General features: G+C 37.8%; 1 protein-coding gene and 1 long non-coding RNA gene across 2 annotated transcripts in view; one reads left to right on the top strand and one right to left on the bottom strand.

Annotated features, from left to right (window-relative positions):
* Lama2 (laminin subunit alpha 2) overlaps positions 1-15430 on the bottom strand; it is a 571484-nt gene extending 556054 nt beyond the window's left edge. The window contains exon 1 of the mRNA XM_052751249.1: positions 15246-15430. Within this exon, the coding sequence (XP_052607209.1) occupies positions 15246-15354 (109 nt within the window). The 5' untranslated portion in view covers positions 15355-15430. The remainder of the gene's footprint in view (positions 1-15245) is intronic.
* LOC128118526 (uncharacterized) overlaps positions 1-21116 on the top strand; it is a 52092-nt gene that overhangs the window by 11941 nt on the left and 19035 nt on the right. The window lies entirely within an intron of this gene.

The following is a 21116-nucleotide window of genomic DNA, read 5'->3' on the forward strand; positions in this document are numbered from 1 at the left end:
TCGCCCACTTTGATTGTTATGAACTACAAGGAAGAGACCACATCTAAAGTTATGGTGCAAGCACCGACATATTCTGTAGGTCTATGAGAACTTTAAGAAATTGTTTTCTGGGTTCTGGGTGAAAAAATATTCTGTGGTGTTTAAGAAGAAACAACGAAAACTGGAAACAGATGCCAATCAACTCAATCCATGTGAATTATTTATATTCTGTCTCTACAATTTACATCTTAAGTGGGTATTTTGATCTGATACATTGTAATTCTCATCCAAAAAGGCTTCAAATACCTAACAGCTCTGATTAAGCCAAGAAATATTCATTTCTCATCCAAAGCTTAAATGCTGTTTAATTCTCACTAGAATGTCTAAAGAAAAAAACTGTAACTCAAGAAGCAAGATTTAAGGTAGCCTCATCTCTAAAGTATTTTATTTATCACATGAGTAGTACCAATAATGCTCTCTTATATTTATTTGTCTTACTTTTGGTTAGAGCTAAGAAGACTGGTTTATTCATTTAGTTACTACATTGTTTTCTCCTGGGTGCCTGATACATGTCACATTAAGCTAGACATAATCTTTAAAACAAAAAAGAAGAAGCAAACAACAAAAGTTCTATCATTATAAACATGTGGGATGATTTTCTATTTGTTAAAATACTGAAACCCATGGAAGAACTAATTGCCTGATAACCAACCCTTCTATCTTTCTATAAGAGGAGTTGTTATGGGTTAGTTCAAAATATGAATGGACTGGTCTTCTCTTACATTACATAACTAGAAATCATAAGCAAGACATCCTTTACATACATCAATTCAGGGTTGGCTTAGCTCATGTAATTCTGTTCAGAAGAGACTAAACACAGCCCTGTTCAAAATAAGAAACATGGATGCATAGTATTCCCTGGGCTCTGGAGATAAAGGTTCATCTAGAGTTTGCATTCCAATAGTGGAGGAAGACAGACAGAAAAGTAAGATAAAGTTATTCTAAATAAACATTAACCTGACTAAGGAAATTATAACAGGAAAATAAATCCACAATAGGAGCTAATTTAAACTAATACTCAGGAAAGGCCTTGCCAGGAGATGAAACTTAAATATTAAAATGAAGTCATGCTGAGGGAACTACACAAAGAAGAGAAAAGAGAAGAGAAGAGAAGAGAGGAGAGGAGAGGAGAGGAGAGGAGAGGAGAGGAGAGGAGAGGAGAGGAGAGGAGAGGAGAGAAGAGAAGAGAAGAGAAGAGAAGAGAAGAGAAGAGAAGAGAAGAGAAGAGAAGAGAAGAGAAGAGAAGAGAAGAATAGGCGTGTAAATAAGCTTCATATGTTTGAAGAATAGGAAGAAGTCCTCATTGCTGCTGGAATGTAACAGAAAAGCACACTTTGACATCAGAAAAGACATAGGAGCTCACTCACAAATAGTTTTGTAAACTACGGAGCTTTTATTTCCTCAAATTGGAATTCTGTGAACGCCTTAGGAGGAGGCAGATCTAATATGATTTTCTCTTTTCAGAGCTTACTCTGGCTGTTGCCTGGAAAATGGATTATGAACTGGGCAAAAGGAACAGCAGCTGTTGTAGCTTCATAGGCAAGAAAAGAGCGTTTCAAGGCAGGCGGCAGCAGGGGTGAAAATATGTGATATACATGGAGAAAGTAACCTTTGGTGGTATGGTGATAGAAGCCTTGGTGATTTAGATGTGGGAGGTGAAGGAAAGAAAAAAGTTCATGATATCCTCTATGTGTCTGACTTTATTCAATAGGTGGGTATCAGTGTTATTTTCCAAGCCGGAGAAAGCTAGAGAAAAAGGAAGTAAGGGAACACAGAATACTTATGTTTAATACGGGAAAAGCTCCTTCTCAGAGGCCAAGTACACATCCAAGTGCCAACACATGAAGTAGACAGCATCCCCATCTGAAACAGGGCAGTGCAACTTAGACCAGCAGGTAACTACCTCTAATCAAACGAAAGCTAGGACCAACCAGGCTAGTTCCTACATGCCTTAAGTCAAAGCTCTAGTTGGTCATGCTGAAGACATCACACTGAGTAAAGACTTTGGATAAGGACTTCATCACTCTCTTCTGATGTGCATTAAGTCCTAGATTCCTTGTAATCCTGAGAGTACTCTTCTAAGATAGTCATTATTATTATTATTAGCACAGTTTTAAAGATGGAGACAGTCATTGAAAGAAGCTAAATAATTCACCAAACATCACTCAGCCAACAAGAGCTCAACCTCCAGAAAATCTAATTTGAAGATGTGCATGTTTAATTCTCACATGAGCTGGATTTCTGATGGAAAATTATAGTTCTAGAAATAATGGTTCTGTCAACTAGGAACCTCATTAGTAGAATTTGTACTCCACCAACATCATACAGGGGCCAATTGGATATTATTCTTTACCCTGATGTGTTATCAAAAGTACATCATGAGGTACTTGTCAAATTTTTGCAAAGAAGGTTATATGTAGTAAATACATCCTTCAGAAATTATTTAGGAATAAGCACTCCAGGACAAGTAAATCTGAAGAAAATCATCACGACTATACTAACACTACAAGAAGTGTTGAAAGAGCATTTATAAGTAAAAGATGGCAAATAATACCATGGTACTATATGTTATACAAATAACATGAAAGAATAAAACTCTCTGGTAAAGCAGATATACCAAAGAAAAATAAAAGAATCAATTCCAGTAACCACAGTGAAAAAAAAGAGAGAAAAAATGTGTCAAAAAGATAGAAAATGAATGATGAGAACGACAAAAAAGTAAAACAAACAGAAAACAATTAACAGGTAATGAAATGGCAGGATTAAATTCTCACCACTACAAATAAAGAAACTTGAATATAAAAGAGAAAATCCATCAACCAAGAGGCTGAAAAGGATAAAAAGAAAACAAAGGGGGAAACCCAGCAAACAATATGCTGCCTACAAGAAACTTGCTTAGACACAAAGTAAAAATTAAAGATTAGGAAAAGATATTCTAAGCAAACAAAACAATAATAAGAAGTAGCCAGACTTATGTCAGATATAGTGGATGGATTTTTAAAGTACCAACTTTAAAAAACAAAGACAAAAGGAGCCACTATAAAGGAGGACCACTATATGCTGATAAAAGGAAAAATTAAATAAGAGAAAAATAACATTCGTGCACCATTTCAGCTAACTTTAGTGCAAGACTTCTCTCCTCATCCACCCACAGAGCCCTCTCCAGGAGAGAGATAACAAGTTAGACTACATAACAAATGTCAAAGTACACTTAAAAGTCGTGTCAGTGCTCACAACAGCTGTGACTGCTTGTACAAGACCTGGATAAGTTCAAGCCACCCAATGTCCCAGCATGGGTAACGGAGGAATTCATGAAGCCCCACCATTAGCTGAAGAGACTTTGGCAGCTGTAGCTGCAGAGAAGAAGGAGAGTCAGTTTTCTTTAGCGATGCTGCCCATGAGAGGCTGCCCATGCTCCATGTCCTACACACTAAGTGGATTCAGTGAGATTTTTGTCAAAAGCAGATGAAGTTGGGAAGAAGAGTGGTTGCGGCTTTGGGGAGAAAATTGGAGGGAGAGAAGAGGGGAGTTTTATTGTATGCATGTGTGATATATAAAATTTTTAATCTAAAAACTAAAATAAGGGAAACTGCTTGCTTATAAATGCTATATATGTATGTTACCTAGGGTTTTTTTCTACTTTCTTCAGAACTAGTTAGTGTCTTCTCTTTTCTTAAGTGCATTTTTATTAATTCCTTGAGAACTTCATACAATATATTTTGACCATATTCATTCCCACTCCTCACCTTAACTCCCCCTAGATCCCACTCCCTTGAAATTTCGTGTCCTCTTATTTTGTTAATAACCTACTGAGGTAACCTAGATTTTATTTTTCTAAACATTCCTTATCAGGTAGATCTGAAAACAGAATACAGCTTGGAATCCTCAGGAAAGATCAGCAGAAGTTAATTCACAACTAAGTGAACAAGAACATCACAGCAGATGCTTTAGGAAAGAGAAAAGCAAAAGGTTGTCTCCAAAAGAATTAATACCTGAATGTAAAATTCACAAACTTGAAGTAGTGAGAAGCTTAAGAATGGCGCTGCTTTCTCAATACTTCTCAGAGAACACCATATAAGGAACACAATATGTAAAGTTAAGTAGAAAACCTTCTACGTAAGGTTAAGGAAGAAAATTAAAGAAATGAAAAAGTGTGTTTGATGAATGAGTGAAGAAAATGTGGTACAATTACACAAATGAAAAATTGCTCAGCTGTTAAAAAAAATGAAATCATGAAATTTGTATGAAAGTGGGTGTAACTATAAGAAAATCATACTGAGTGAGGTAGTCCAGACACAAAAAGACAAATGTGATATATAGTCACTTCTATGTGGACATTAGCTGTTAACTCTTCAATGCACATGCTACAGTCCATATCAGTGCAGAGGTTAGGTATAGACTATGAGAGAGAGAAGGATCTCCCTAGAAAGGGAAAATAAAATAGGTAATTGTGGATAAAGGGAGGCTGCTGGAGCTGGAGGATCAAACCAGGAAAGGGAGGGAAAAGAGGGATGGGGGAGGAAATTTGGGAGGAACAGTTAAAACTATAGGCCATTTGAGGGATAGTGTAGAAAACTAATACATTAGAAGCATCTTAAAATCCGTACATATATGAAAGAAATCTAAATGGAATCACCCAATAACAGGGAAGACAAAGCCTCAACCAGGCATCTCTCACCACCAAATGAAACCTTCAGTGCCAGAAATGACTTACAGCTAATCAAGTTGCTAGCCAAACAGAAACACTGAAACAACCCAGGTTACGGCCAAGGCTGCTGGTTGCTCTCCGCAAATGAATGTTAAGTCCTTATTGCTAAAGACAACAACCACAAATTAATGGCAAGTCCTTATTGCTAAAGACAACACCTTCTGAACACAGAAAAGTCAAGCCGTCAAGCGGGTGCCTACCTAGAGCCTCCACCTACTGACTAGTGTTCATGGTACTGGGAGGTACTCTGTATGCTACAAGAAGAGAAAGGTGAACACCGACCCAGCTACAAATATTTTTACCTACAGTGGTGACTTGCCTGCTAGAGATGCTGGTACAATAGTGGCACAAACACTGTAGAAGCCACCAATCACTCCATGAGATGAAACCCATGCCTGACATGCTCAGGTGGTCATGAACTTGATACTAGATAGGCTACGGTCCTAGGGAAAAAACCAACTACTCTTCTGCTAAAGCAACACAGCAATAAAATGACTCCTAACAACCTTCTGCTAGACTCGTAGATCAGTGTCTTGCTCAACCATCACCAGAGAAGCTTTCTCCTGCAGCAAATGGGAACAAATACAGAGGCCTACAACTGGACAGAGTCCAGAGAGTAAGGAACCTAGGAACACTCATTCGTAAATGGCATGTCTCCATCAAACCCCTCCCCTCAGGGCTCAGAGAACTCTGCAAGAGAAGGAAGAAACATTGTAAGAACCCGTGGGGATGGAAGACACCAAAGTAATGAAGCCTCCTAGACACAACAGGACTGATGCACCTATGAACTCCAGAAACGGGCTACATGCACAGGGCCTGCAAAGGTCTAATCCAGACGGGGCTCCAGTAGTGAGAGGGGAGGTGAGCACAAGCCCTCACCCCTAACCTAAAAGCTGTCTCCAGCTGGTAACTTCTCACAAAGGAAAAATTGTTCTTATACAGTGGAGTCTCATTGGGTATACAAACTACACTTAAAGACAGGCCCCATGATCAACATCATATAGTCAATACGAGAAGAACTCAGTGGTATTTTTTGAAGCATTGTTTGTTTTGTCTCATAGTATTTTGTCTGGGCTTTTTTTTTCTTCTTCCTTCCTTCCTTCCTTCATTTCTTTCTTTCTTTCTTTCTTTCTTTCTTTCTTTCTTTCTTTCTTTCTTTCTTTCATTCTTTCTTTCTTTTACCTTGGAGGACTTTTGCTTATACATTATGGCTTCCAATTTTGTTTTTATTGGCTTTTGATGTGTGTGAATGTCTGTGTCTCTGTCTCCCTATGTGTTTCTTGTACTTTCTTTGGCTCTTTTTTATACCATTCTGGTTTCTTTGTTTTTTATTTTATTTTATCTTATTAGTATTTTTTAAGATGCTTGTTGGTTTTCTAATGAGAAAGAACAAGAAAGATTGTGAATTTGGGTAGGTGAGCTCGGGATGATCTGAGGAAAGGCAATCCATTATCAGAATCTATTGCATGGAAAAAAATCTATCTTAAATTTAAAGAGAAATTCTGAAGAAAATTAGAATAGGAAGAATATATTGCAACATAAAGTCTACATGACAAAGAAAAAGAATGTTTGCTTAATTGCAAAACATGTGTTCTAAAAAACTAAAAGAGATGAGATAGCTGCTTTAAAAGCTTCCCTCTCAAATGGGGTGTGGGTTGGGGGGAAGACTGGGGGGTGGGAGGAGAGAAGAAAGGGGGATCTGTGATTGGTATGTAAAATGAATAAAAAATTCTTAATAAAAAGTATTTTCTCCTATGAAGAATCTGGATTTTTCAAAGATGTGAAAACAGAAAGAAACACTTTGAGGAGAGGAAGGACCAAGTAGAAGAGAGAAAGGAGAAGATGATTTGAAGAATGAATATATTCAATATATGATATATACATCTAGAAAAAGGTCATAATGAAAACCATTATTTTGAGCCAGTTGCTGGTGGTGCATACCTTTAATCCCAGCACTCAGGAGGCAAGAGGTAGGCGGATCTCTGTGAGCTCTGTGAGCCTGAAGTCAGCCTATTCTACAAAAGGAGTTCCAGAATAGCCAGGGCTGTTACACGGGGCTGTAACACAGAGAAACCTTGCCGCAAAAACAAAAAACAAAACACACAAACAAAAAATAACCATTCTTTTGTACAATATATACTGTTTTTTTTAATATCTCTCTCCAGTTAGTATTAAAACTGTGTTTCAAGACAATTTTTGTTCTTAGTGAAAATCAATATAAACAAACTATAGTGAGATATTTTCTACATCTCACCAAAGCAGATGTCAATCATGGATATAAATACTTCATAGGCTAGGAATGGTAACTAATCTGTACAAAACTGTGTGATATATTTTCCTGTTTGTTACAAGGTTCTATAAAAATGCTTTCTCAATACTTAGTTAACAAGTATCTAAAACAGAGAGATACTTAAAACCAGCAATCATCTTTTAACTGGAAAAAGTACAGAGAGTCAAAACGTATTCTTAATGTCTACATAGTTTTGTCTGTTTCAAATCACTTCTCACACTGAGTTACTAACATGAAGATTAGTTAATTATAGAGGTTTGTGTTTCCTGTTATCTACCATGCTGACCTGTGTAACCCTGACAGAATTTTTCAACACCTCTACAGCGAAATAGTTTTGACATGTGTAGTCTCTTAGGGTGTATTAAAGGAATATTTTAGGGTGTTTTGTTTTTGTAAGCAAAATTATCTTCATGTGTGCTGGAAATATTATTGTTGAGCCCAATACTCAAAGGAAAAAGAAAAAGAAGTAACAAGCATTGATTTACTGCCAATCATTTCCACATGTATTTTCTAATTCAATTACATTACTAATAAGATTAACTGTCTATCAAAATTTTGATATTAGATAAGTAGTAACTTTTCTATCAATTTAATTTTTGCCATCTTTCAAGTGCATGTTTCTCATATTCAGAGTTATTTCTAAAACAGGAAAATGTATGTGAAAATTGAAATTATCACAAGATATGCAGCAATAAGTAATTTATTACAGGCTAAGCTGCGAAGTTCAGAATACTACAGCAGAAATTCTAATTATATTTGCATCCATACATTGCTGCCTCAAGTGTAGTTTTAGTTAGTTATGTATGTTTATATGTTCACATGGTTTTATGTAGTGTATTAGTTAAAATGAAGATGGCCTCTGAAGAGTAGAGTCTCATGGCTATTTTCTAATTAAAATAACAAAACTCACAAAGGAAGATATAATTTCTCAAAGTATTATATAAAACAGACATCTAAAACTCCAAAAGAGTTGATGCCTTAGGATTCATAAAATCAGAACAAAAATGAACTTCTAAGTCTTAAAACTACACTGGAACTGTTCTTTGTCCTTGACAGACTGCAGGACATCTATCCTTGTCCCTCTATAAGCTGAGGATAATTATATTAACTGACTAAACACCCCCATTATGTAAGTAAATATGCTAATGCATACAATCTACTAAATACTATTATACTAAATGAAACCATCTGGCACTGGAGAGCAGTTGAAGGAAGAGCCTTGGGGAGACATGCAGCTCAGAGTCAGTTGAGAGGACCACACATAGAGAAACATTGCAGCATTGCGAAAGGGGCCTTGCCTAAGTGCCAGGCACCACAGAGCTCTGACACTGTTCATGATTCAGAATTTGCATAGATTAGCTTGCTGTTTGAACCAACCAGATTAAGCTCCTCATGGTGTTATGAGGAATAACTCACAAATAGAATTGACTTCATGATCTTTTACTAAATGGCACATCTTCAAATAAAAATTTAAAAACTAGGAAAAAATACATCATCTTCAAATTATACTTAGTAGTAGAGCCCTTGCTAACATGTGCAACAGCCTGGTTGTCAGAGCCTTGGATTCAAGATAATTCAAAGATGTATGTGGTAGCACACACCTGTGATCCCAGCACCTGGGAGGTGGAGGTAAGAGCATCAGCAGTTCAAGGCCAGATGTGTTTACAGAGCAAGATTCAAGACAAATTGGAATACATGAAGCCTTACCTCAAAAAAATGAAAACAATATGGAATATGATTTAAGGAGAAAATTAATCTATGTTACATATGTTTGACAAGCCATTAGCTTTAATTCACAATGTAAATTCAGATTGTTTCAAACTCATCTTAGATAGTAATTATCAGTGCCTTTTAATATGAAAGATGTAAGTGAAATTTTCTGCATATGTCTTCTTAAAAAATGTAATGCTAAAATCATCTCTTTCAACTACCATATTTTATTCTCAAGCAGGATACTAAATGGGAATGAAAGAGAGATGGCCGAAGGGAAAAGCTAAGCAATTTTCTTCTTGTAACTTTTGTCTTCAATGACAGAATTAAATCATGCCCTAATCACATTACTTTGGTCCAAAGGTCACTGTAAGATTTACAGTGATTCTTATTTATAAAAATCAAAACGGAACAGAGAATAAACTTCTGTACCTATAATAGGCAATGTTTCAAAGTTCATTTCATAAAAGAGGTCATCAGACCAATATATCTTTCTGTCACTTTAACAATGCTGTCTGAAGTTTAGCTTTGATATTGAAATGGATAATAACAAAGGCAACTCCAAAGAACAGATGACTCTATGTGGGACTGAAAATACCTCACTTTTGTTTTAAAGTGCATGTGAGAGAAAATTACCCTTAGAAGTCCACAGTGTATTTCTGAGTGCACTGGCAGAATCTAAAGAGAGCTGTAGATGTCCCTGCAAAAGCATTTACTGAGGCAGGCACTGACATGCTTTGAATTGTGGGACAGTATTGATGATAGCAAAAGGAAGGAAGTGTCAGATCGGGTACCTGAGTTTTACAGAGAGAGGCATTTTGAGGTATAATGTTCTACAACATAGAATCATTTAACATCTTCCATGCACAGGACCTCTGGGAGAAGAGATGAGCAGCAAATAGTCTTATTCTTGGACATTGAGTCTAGTTCCAATGAGCTGTGTCTACATGAGGAAAGATGTAGGTATGATTTCTGTCATTTATTAACTCTGATCAAAACCTGTACCTCTTCCATCTCATTTAGACTATAAAGCCAAAGATTTACAGTGGTCGAAACTGTGTGATCTAGCTCATGCTACTTCTCTGAGCCCTCTAATTGGGCCCAGTCAATGCTGCTCCCTGCTTGGGGATTTCTTTTCCACCTGATACCTGCAGTGACATTCTACTCTACCTGCAAGCAATTGCTCAAGTTGACCCTTTTTCATGAGGTCAACCTTTTCCAACCCATTTACAACAGTATTCAATCTCCCTGCTCTTCTATGGGCCCTTCTTTCTTCTGTATGCTTCTCCAGGTATTTATCATCGACCATATTCTGTTTTATTTAAACTGTGTTACTTCATTATATATTCACCATATTCCTGTCACCCCATGTTTATCCCAACTAAATATACTTTCCACAGTGATGGGGATTTGTATGTCATTCTTATGTCTGTCTGTTTGATTTTACATACACCAACCTTGACATGAATCTTGCACTAATCAGTTTTGGTTTTCCTCTAACTTCCATATAATAATAATAAGTGTTGTTGCTGTTGTTGTTATTCCTCTTTACTTGGAAATCTTTAAAACCCTGCTCAACAGCAAAAAAGAAAGGTGTGAGATATGTTACAAAGTTTACTGACTAATAATTCTTATTATGTCTATTTGGACCAAGAGAAGTAGTACTTCAATCCTAGAGGTCTAGCACATTCATTGTCAAAGAATATTCAGTATTTACTAAATGTGTGAATGGACAAATAGCTCGGCTGTAGGTGAATAAAGGTGAAGTCTCTGTGTTGGGAAATGTACCATCAAGCACACTTTTTTATTCATAGCTATTACAGTATAGTAGGAATTATCTGAAAAATTTGAAGTGTATGTATGTCTGGGTTTATATTTTATCTACATGTATGTGCACTTATATATGTGTGTTCATGTGGGAGCCAGAGCTCAATGTCAGTGTCTTACATCTGAGAGAAGGTCCCCCAGACAAAATTGGAGTTCATGAATTCAGTTACACTGGCTGGACAGAGAATCCCCAGGATCCTCATTTCTCCAGCTCGGTGATGGGGTTACAGACAATGGCCACTACTCCTGGCTTTTACATTGGCACTGGCCATCCAGATTCAAATCATCATGCTGTACAGCAAACATTTCACTTACAGAACCATCTTCTCAGTCTCCTATTTAGAAATCTCTCTCTACCTATCCCTCATGGAAAATATAATATCATTTTTCCTACAGCCACCATTCGTGGCTAGAACCCTTGGGTTACCTAATTAGGCTTTATAATGACCATAATTAAAGGTGTCAACTGACCCACATTTCAGGAAGTGAGTTAGGAAGAATGGGAAAAGCATGCCCAATGTTTGCTTCTTAATGACCAACATCCTTTATACAGATGCAGTTCAGTAATTTGCATGATACAGCTGGATTAGAAAAACCTCAAGGCTCCAAACTGAAATCTTCATTCACTGATATGTGAAACTTGAAGTATTTGTATCAACTTTATTAACCCTACTATATAAATCAGTCAAATTTGAATATGTTCTTATTCTCAGTTTTAACTGTTTTGAAGAATTTTTACTAAACTATTAGGTCAGGGAACAGTAAATGAACTATCAAGTCATAAAAGTGGCAAAACAAAGGTTAAAAACAATAACTTTGGGTTTATGACCACAATAAACCCCCCAGCAATATCTTAGGTCATTTATAAACTGTTCTCGCATTTTATAACACACGATGTTTTAAAATCATGCAATTGTCAGTGATGTGGAAATTCCTTACCAAATGTTTAAGTATTTTTGCCAGAAATGAGCAAGGTTTGTCCCAAACATGTTTTTATTTTAAATTCCCAAAGGCATCTAAATACACATTTAAACACGTTGAACACTTTGTTGACATTTTTAAGAATCCAGAGACTGAGAGACAAGTCTTCACTCCAAAGACAATAAATTATAATTCCAGAATCTTGGAACTGAAACAAGACTGAAAACATCACATGCTGTAACTTCCTCTGTGCATGGCATCTCCTCCTGAGGAACACCTGGCCAGCTGGGCATCTGATCATCAGGCGGACATTTCAGAGGCAAGGAGCTCCTAGTTATTGCCTTACTGTTTGGAATGAGTGGTAAGCGGAACGGCAGACAGATCAGGATTGCTCTTTTTATTGGAGTAGAGTCTTCCTTTTTCACATAGTCTTCTATGGAATCAATTCAAGAAGACCCTCTCAGTCCTTTTCATATAACAACCCCTTGAGGTCTGAAGAGGTCTGTTATATTCCCTTTCCTTTCCCTTCTTCTTCAATAAAAGTCTTCCCTTGGACTGTGCCTCCTGTGAACATATATTCAAAGCCTTAACTACTGTCCCCCTGCCTGTGGATTTATCAGTCAGGTACGCAACTGTGCTAACCTTGTCTGCTTCTATGTGGATGTGGATGAAAGTTGACTTTTCTGCCTCAATTCCAGACTATATATTCATACTAACACTGCTGCAATTCATACTGGTATTGTCATTCTCATTCCTGTGCATTAATAGAGGGCACAGTACATTTCCAGAAGAGAATGAATCATTTAACATCTGGATATGAGTAATAAACTAATTTCATGCAGGCTCCGTGGGCCAGGTGTGGAGACCTCTGAAATTTCTGGACCTGTTATTCACCAACAACCAAATTGAGACAAGCAGATTAACTTCAGACTAACTGAAGTTCTGACAACTTAAATTGTATGTTTTTTTTTTTTTTAATCTATACAGGGAACATAAGAAAACTGCCTTACTACCAGATTGATTTCACTCACTATACAATATTCTTGGGAAATTATTTTTCCCTCAATTGCAGATTACATACTGTTATGCTTCCAATTCTACATATTAATCACGTGAATTCAGAGAGCATTTTATTTATTGCTGTGCTGAAAGGTAGATTCGCTTTGACTGAATCACTCTATTTTTTTATATTAACAGGACAGTAAAGTTTTTCCTTTATGAAATCAAACTTATTGAATCACTGATATTCAAACTAAAAATCAGTATTCTATAGAAAGTGTGCAATGGTTTCAAGAAAAAGGAGAAACAAACAAATAGAATCTAGTTACAGTGGTGGTACCCAACCTTCCCAATGCTACAACTCTTTAATGCAGTCCTCATGTTGTGGTGACCCCCGACCACAAAATTATTTTTGTTGCTATTTCATAACTGTAATTTTGCTACAGTTATGAATCGCAATGTAAATATCTGATATACAGGATATCTGAAATGCGACCCCTTGAAAAGGTCTTTCAGCTCCCCAAAGATGTCATGACCCACAGGTTGAGAACCTCTGTGTTACAAAGTCTAAATATACCACACATCAGTATCCTTAATAAGTTGGCACTGGTCTACAAGGGAAAACAGAAATCCTTCACAGTTAGTGCCGGGACATTAAGGTCACTGCTAGTACATATAATCAAAACCAGAAAAGTTGATGGTAACCAAGAAAACATTTTTTTGTCAAACCATATTCAGTGACTCTTACTGATAATGCAATATCAAAAAGAAAACAGCCTTCTAAAAGGAAAGTAAAGAGACCCTGACACCGTGGAAAGGAAATGTGAGCATAAATAATACTGGCTACTCTTTTAGTTTCTGAAAATGACAATATTCTCATTAGTTATGCGAACTTTTGTGGCTACTACTCCAAGCCTTAGGTTTTAAATTAGTCTCATGGGAATAATGATAACTGAAGATGAAAATAGATCTTGTAATACAAGGTTATATGACTTCTATATAAGTACATTAAATTATAAGGCATCCATACTAATTTAAGTCATCATAAAATGAATTTTAAATATACTTTTATTATTAATAAATTTAAATCGCTTATCCTGGAGCCTATCTCTAAATATATTGCAATAATTGTAGCAAATGGCTATAACAAAGACATTTACAAAGCCAGGAGGATGGATCCTTGGGTAAGAGTGCTTGCCCAAACCTGATGACATGATTTTTATACCCAGAACCCAGATAGTGAAAGTTGTGACTTCTCCAAACTGACATCTGACCACTACACATATGCCACCATCATGTGTACACCCCACCACAAAAGAGTAAATAAATAGATGTAAGAAGAGGGCATGGGGAGATTTTATGTATATATATATATATATATATATATATATATATATATATATATATATATATGCCAAAAAATTCTCTGGAAGTCAGCTTGTGACTACACTGCAGGATTGAAGCTCTGCCTTATTCTAATGGAGAATACACAGACCCAGCCCATCTCTCCCAAAGCCCAATAGCATTAAAGTACCACCTGTTGCTAATCACAGTTGAAGAAAGAAAAAAAAAAGGTTAAATGTAGCATTTTTTTTTCAAACCAACTGCCAGCCATACTTCCCCCAAAGCACAGTCTCAAGTAATTCTATTATTTGTGCCACATTGACCTCATTTCGCCTCTGCAAAAAATAGAAGGAAGTTATCTAGAGAGGCTGGAAGTCATTTTTATTCTAGGAACTATCATCAGAGATCACAGCAAGGAACTCAGGGTGTCTGTACGTGTCTTCTTAAACAGCAGTGTGGAAAGTGATAGATTGGAGCAAGAACAAACATGAGAATTATTAGGCATGGCTTGATTCCAGTTACTTAATAAACAGAAACTGTATTTCAAAACGCTACCAGATTCAGCCTCCGCCAACTGTCCCAAGCTTTTTCCTCTAGATTTTGCACTTTTAAGGGTAAATATTTTAACATAAAGTTCACATATTTCTGAAATGCTTTCTACTTTGATTCAAGTTTTTCAGCTTTGGGGCATGCGTCCTGGAACAATGTGTTACAAATGATGTTTCTCAGTGCTGTGCGTGCGCATCTCGTTAAAATTCTAATAATCCTTCAAAGGCTCCCCAGTTTTTCAGAAAAATATGCACAGAAACATTAAGATGTGCTGATAAAGTAATTTAGTTGTACTGAACATACTTGTTTCACAAAAGCCCCTGAAATGTGTATCTGGTCCCTGGAGTCTGAAGATACGCAGAGGTCTAGTCTTTATTTTAAGCGCGAGGAGATTTCACAACTGTGAGGATGGATGTGTTATCCCACATACTAAACTACTTTATATAAATAACTGGAAACGCGATCCTAAAGTTGAAAAAAAATGTACTTAAAGTTCTAAGATAAACTCCAGCTCTGGGAAGCCTTCCTCTGCAGGAATGGAATCTAATTTGTTGAAACATTTTCTCTCAATTGGAAAAAGGCTGCTCTGGGAACTTTAGAAAAGTTTTCCTTAAACCAGTTTCCAGGACTTTGAGAGCGAAAAAGCAGAAAGCGCTTGGGGTCCCTTCTACTGGAGGTAATGCCCTTGCACCTCTCACACTCAGGGATCTGATCCTGAACTTACAGGAGTCCTGGTCCCTTTTGCTTGGAAGCATAAGCCCTAAAGTAAAGCAAGAAAGTGGTCCCTAGCCAGTTGCCTCTTGCCAGCTGAAGCCAGTTAGGAGCAGAGGTCCCAGGAAAGGGCGCCCTGGATCCTACCTCTCTGCTGATGCGCTGGGGACTGTCGCCGCTGCTGTGGCCGCTGCGCCTGGGAGCCTCCGATCGTCCCGGAGAGCAGGAGCAGGAGGACCCCGGCGGCCGCTGGCATCGTGGTGGCCGGAGCAGATCCGCTCCTCCGGAGTCCACAGAGTTGCTGCCTCCAGTCCGCCCAGGCTAGAGTGAGCAGCTGCGGGGGGGGGGAAAGAGGAGGAGACAGCCCTCCCCAGCTCTGCCCGGCCACCGCCCAAGGGTGGGGGAGAAAGGACAGTCCCCACCCCTTCCCAGGCCTGGGCCTTTAAAGGGTCCTTGGTTGAAAGGACTTTTCCTCTGGGTGCTTCCTCTGTCAGGGTAATCACATCTCAGTGGGACTTATGGAAACTTCTTTAGCATTCAGAAAGTAATTGACACCAAGGCAGTCTGGGGTCTGCAAAATCCCTCCAGATGGAAAACATTATCTCCCAGAAATCCGTAAAGTTAGAAACTTTTGCTCCTCAGAAAGTCCTGGCAAAACTGTGTGCAACTGCCCTGGGTCCAGGTGATCCCGGACTGTCCCAAGGCCAGGGGGCTAAAGTATTAAGGAACTGAAGTCGCCTGCAGAGACGCCCCTCCTGGGAGGTGACTGTCCAGGCAGCAGCAGGGGGTGGCAGTCTAAAGCTGTCCCTGCTCTACTGAAATGTTTCTCATCACTCCACTGGTTGGAAGTTGTCCCTCTACTCAGGGGACGTTATTAAAAGGGGATAAAGTGTCTGCGAGGATTTCCATTATTCAGTCATGGTGGCTTCTTCCCTTTAACTCAACAGAACAGTATTTCTGTCACCGGGGTTAGATGGCCGCTCCATACCAGGTGGTTATTGACCAATGGTTCTCAGTAAGACATCCAATAGCAACTTTTAATAGGTTTTAGGAGGCACAGGATATCCTTTGCATCAGTGTACCACGGGATCAGGATGCCCTTCTCTTGGTCTTCTAAACGAGCTCACCCACCCTACCCCCCCGTGTGTGTGTATGTGTGTGTGTGTGTGTGTGTGTGTGTGTGTGTGTGTGTGTGTGTGTGTGTATGCGTGTGTGTGTTTGAAGCAGGATCTCACTATGGTCTCAAATTCAGAAATACACTTGCCTCTGCCTGTCAAGTGCTGGGATTAAAGGCATGGACAAAACCTGTAGATATTTTTAAGAAAAAAAAATGTTTTATATTTGAAATATGATTGCAGTTTGTTTAAAAATAAAAATTGGTATTTACTAATTTTATAGGATGCAACAATTAAGCCAACTGAGACAATGTTTTGTAGGTTTCCACTTCACCAAAATTTGTATAACATTTCCAAGACCCCTACCACTGATTGCAACTCTGTTTACGATATTGAACTCCCTGTCTTAGTATGCTCTGTTTTGCCTACTAAGGAAGTTTATGCACGTATTTCCATATTGTGGTGCATACAGTTGCACAGATGGCTTATTTCCCTTTTCAGTTTATAGTTAAGATATATCCATTTTTAAGATGCTGCATAGCAGTTACAGTATTTTCAATGAATTTCCTTTCAGGAGAATAGGAAGTAACTCTCCTAAGGGACTGATGAGAATCTACAGCCGAGATCCTTCTTTCATTAGGAACCCTCCTAGAGGCATGTCTAAGCTTCTACTTTTAGAGCTATGGTTTCTTTCAAGTACATTGTGGTGCTGTCTGTGGAAAAAGAAAAGGTTTAAGTAAGGGCTGGTGCTCTTCTCTCTCTCTCTCTCTCTCTCTCTCTCTCTCTCTCTCTCTCTCTCTCTCTCTCTCTCTCTTCTCTCTCTCTCGCTTTCTCTCTCTCTTCTCTCTCTCTCTCTCTCTCTCTCTCTCTCTCTCTCTCTCTCTCTCTCTCTCTCTCTCTCTCTCTCAGAGGCAATATTTGATGCAAATGGTATCATTTCCTCAGCTGATAACTTTGGCTTTCCCCCCCAAAAAAATAAGTTCATTGTGTGAGATATATGCATATATATTTATCTCTGTCAGAGCTTCCAACTATAGATTTAGAACAAACTTCAAAGTTACATAATGTTAAATCCTATACTAGTTTTACAAAATAAAACACTTAACTATTCTAGGGCTTTTGCATTTAGTATCATTGCTTAGATAAAATGTTTTTATTGATAAAGTTGAACATTTTTACTTTATTGTTTTAGAACTGTTTTAGACTCAGATAGAAATTAATTGAAAGTTAAAAGGAGTGTGTGTGTGTGTGTGTGTGTGTGTGTGTGTGTGTGTGTGTGTGTGTCCTCTATTTCTGACTTCCTCATCAAGGTGATCTTGTTACAGCTAATGACCCTGTGCTCCCACAGTTATCACTCAGCCTGCACAGCACATACATGTTAAGTTGCTACCTCATATGATTGTGGATTTGGACAATATGCTATGCTAGGTCATTTCATCGCCCTAAAATTACTCCCTAAACTTTGCCAATTCATCTTTCTTCTCATCTTTTGACCCCCTAGTCTCTGGCAATCACTGATTTTTTTTAAACCTCCTTATTACTTCTAAGCTTGGACAAGTATTAACAGTTGTTATAAACATCTAAGCACAGATATTTGCATGCACATAACTTTTCAGATCTTTGGGACCCAGGATCACAATTACCAAGTTGGATCATAAGAGTATGTTTGATTCTACAAAGTTCACGGTACTAACTAATCAATCTCTACTGCTATAAAAGAGATGATAGGGACTTTGACTGCAATTAGGTTGAGTCTACAAATTAATTTGGGGAAAACTGACATCTGAGCAATACCGCAACTTCCATTCTACAAACGATATATGACTCATAAATTCACATTTTTAACATCTTACACCATGTTTTGAAGTTTTCAAGTACATGTGTCTTAAATATACTTTCAAAACCTTAAATGTTCCATGGTTTAACAAAAGTCTGTTTAAAGTGGTTTAGTTTTCAAATATTTATACTAACAATAATGTTACTGATTTGGACAAATGCATCGAATCATAATTTACAGGATTATGCTATGTACAAATAGGCAATTTTACTAGTGCTTGTTCAATCTTTCTCTTTTATATATTTTCTGGCCATATGGGTCTGGCAATGGTCTCAGGTGGAATGCAAGTGTTGAGAGTTGATGCTTCTACCTGGTTTCTGACCAGAATGAAAAGCAACCTTCCATTCCATTGGCACTCTTATGATAATGGCTAGAGGTCTCAACAGGCACTCACCAAAACAGAAAGTTTTGTTCTTTGGATGAAACTTTTGAGAGAAAAGAGTATTAAATTTTGACCAAAAAAAAAAAGCAAGAAAAAGAAACTCTTTTGCATATACATTAACACAATTTGTTTAGGTTTACATTATGAATTGTATAGGTTTATTTTAATATTAAACCAAAGAGCCCATGTATACACTCCAAGTAACCACAATTTGTTGTACCTTTAGGTTTCTGATTTAGATCTACTAATTTGTGCTATTTTCGAGTTCAATAATGAAGAATACTGTATTATGTACTGATTTTTTTTAAATGTAGAATTCATGTTGTGGTCTTAACTTATACACACATGCCCATGGTTTCATTTGTACATTCATTTGCAGACCAATACTATCACAATTAACCTGGGACTTTACAAGTATTTTTTCGCTGTACCCATAAGACATACCATCCTATAGCAATTTTCTTGTGAACCTTTTTCTGATGAGGGATTGGTAATATTGGCATTATTTAGTTACTTGGAATGTGGTCCTTTCTGAAACAGTTCATAGAGGATTATTATAATTTCTCCCCTAAATGATTGATGGAACTCACCACTGAAGTTGTATAAGCTCATAATTTTCCTGATTATAAGATCTAAATTCATTGTTTTAAGTATATACAAAGTAATTCAATTTTTATACAAGTTTTGGTGATTTGCGACTATTAAGGACTCCATCTATTTTGTTTATATTCTCAAATTCAATTGGCAATAACTTATAATAGTTAATTATCTTTTAAAATAATTTTCTTTTTTATTCTTAGAGAATTTCATACAATATACTTTGCTTATATTCTTTTCTCCCCCTCCTCCTCAACTCCTTCCAGATCCTCCCCCACCTCCCTATCCACCCCGCTTCATGTTCCTTCTCTCTTAAATACATTATTCTTTTATTGTCTGTGAAGTCTGCTATGATGACCTCTTTCCCCTGGCATTTGAAACTATTTTTTGCTTTGTTCAGTTAGCTGGTTGGGGGGGAAAGAGAGCATTTAGATAAAATAGTCTAGTGTGATTCTTGCAAATATTACTGATGCATTCAAAGAATCACCTTTGCGTTTCACTGGAATTTGTTATTATTATTATTATTATTATTATTATTATTATTATTATTACTATTATTGTCATCATTGTTGTTGTACATTTCCAGGTTTGCTAATTTTCTCTTCATTTAAAAACTTTCCTTCCCTCTACTTACTTTGGGATTACTTTACATGTCTAGCTTCTTAACAGACACATGCCAACATAAGGTTCACTGAGTAGTCTTATAACTTGGCCAACTGAAGAGGGTGGTGAATTTATAAGGCTATAGATGACCTAATCACACCATGTGTTCCATCAAATGAGGAGAATAAATAGAGATCATAAGCAATGGATCGAGAACTAGACTCCTCCTTTTCAAAGGAAGGGTGTTCAAAGGTGTCTAGGTATATATAATAGATTCTTCTCTCATGTAATACATCCCAACACAGTTTCCCCTCCCTCCACTTCTCCTACTTCCTCCCATCTCCCCTCTTCCTCAGATCCACTCCCCCTCTGTTTCCTCTTCAGAAACTTCAAACACTATTTCCTCTTTAGAGACTACAGCCAAACAGGACAAAACAGGTTACAATCAGACAAGGGGAAAGCCCTCATACCAGGCAGGATAAGGTAACCCAATAGGAGGAAGAAAGTCTCAAGAGCAGGCAAAAGAGTCAGCGGCACACTTGCTCCCACTGTTAGGAGTCATACAAAAGCATCAAACTAACAGTCATAACACATACGCAGACGAGCTAGTGCAGACCCATGCGGGCCCTGTGCTTGCTACTTCAGGCTCTGTGAGCCCTGTTTAGTTGATTTGTTAGGCAATGTTCTCCTGGTGTCCTCCATCCCCGCTGACTCCTACAATCTTTCCTCTGCCTCTTCCTTGGAGTACCCTGATCTCCAAGCGGAGGGACCCAATGCAGACCTTCAATTTAGACTGAGTCGCTGCATGATGTCTGACTTTGGGTCTTTACACCCACTCCCATTTGCTGCCACTGGAGGAAGCCTCTCTGATGATGACTGGACAAGGCACCTAACTGTGAGTGTATATATATACATATACATATTGTCAGTCATATTTGGTTCTTCTCTAGGTCTCTGGGCTATCTAGTCTCTAGTTCCTGGCCATCAAGGCAGTGTAGGGCATGGGCTCCCTCTCCTAGAGTGGACCTCAAGTGAAATAAGACATTGGTTGGCCACTCCCACAAGTTCTGCACCACCATTGCCCCAGCCCATCTTGCAGGCAGGATAGATTGTAGGTAGAGGGTTTTGTGTCTGGGTTAGTGTCCAAGTTTCTTTTTCCATGGCCAAAGAGATTACAATGTAGGAATGAAGGCTCCAAACCCATACCAGCTCGACCTCTCTATATTCATTAAGCTGTGTGGATGCTGTCCTTGGCAATGGGGTCTGCTGTCAGTTTTCAGAGAGTGACCTTCTGTCAAAACCACCGTAATCTTATAAAACAGTTCTTTAAGATTGCAGTTTCGTCACATAAGATTTCTAGTAATGATGAAGCTTATCAACAGCATCTATGTTTGTACATTCACATCACTGCTTCTGAAACCCTGGTAATCTATCACAATGAAACCTGATATTATCTCTGAAAATTTCTTTCTTGCTAAAATCCA

This window comes from Peromyscus californicus, unplaced genomic scaffold (assembly GCF_007827085.1).
Source record: "Peromyscus californicus insignis strain IS unplaced genomic scaffold, ASM782708v3 Scaffold_22__1_contigs__length_63687245, whole genome shotgun sequence".
NCBI lineage: Eukaryota > Metazoa > Chordata > Mammalia > Rodentia > Cricetidae > Peromyscus > Peromyscus californicus.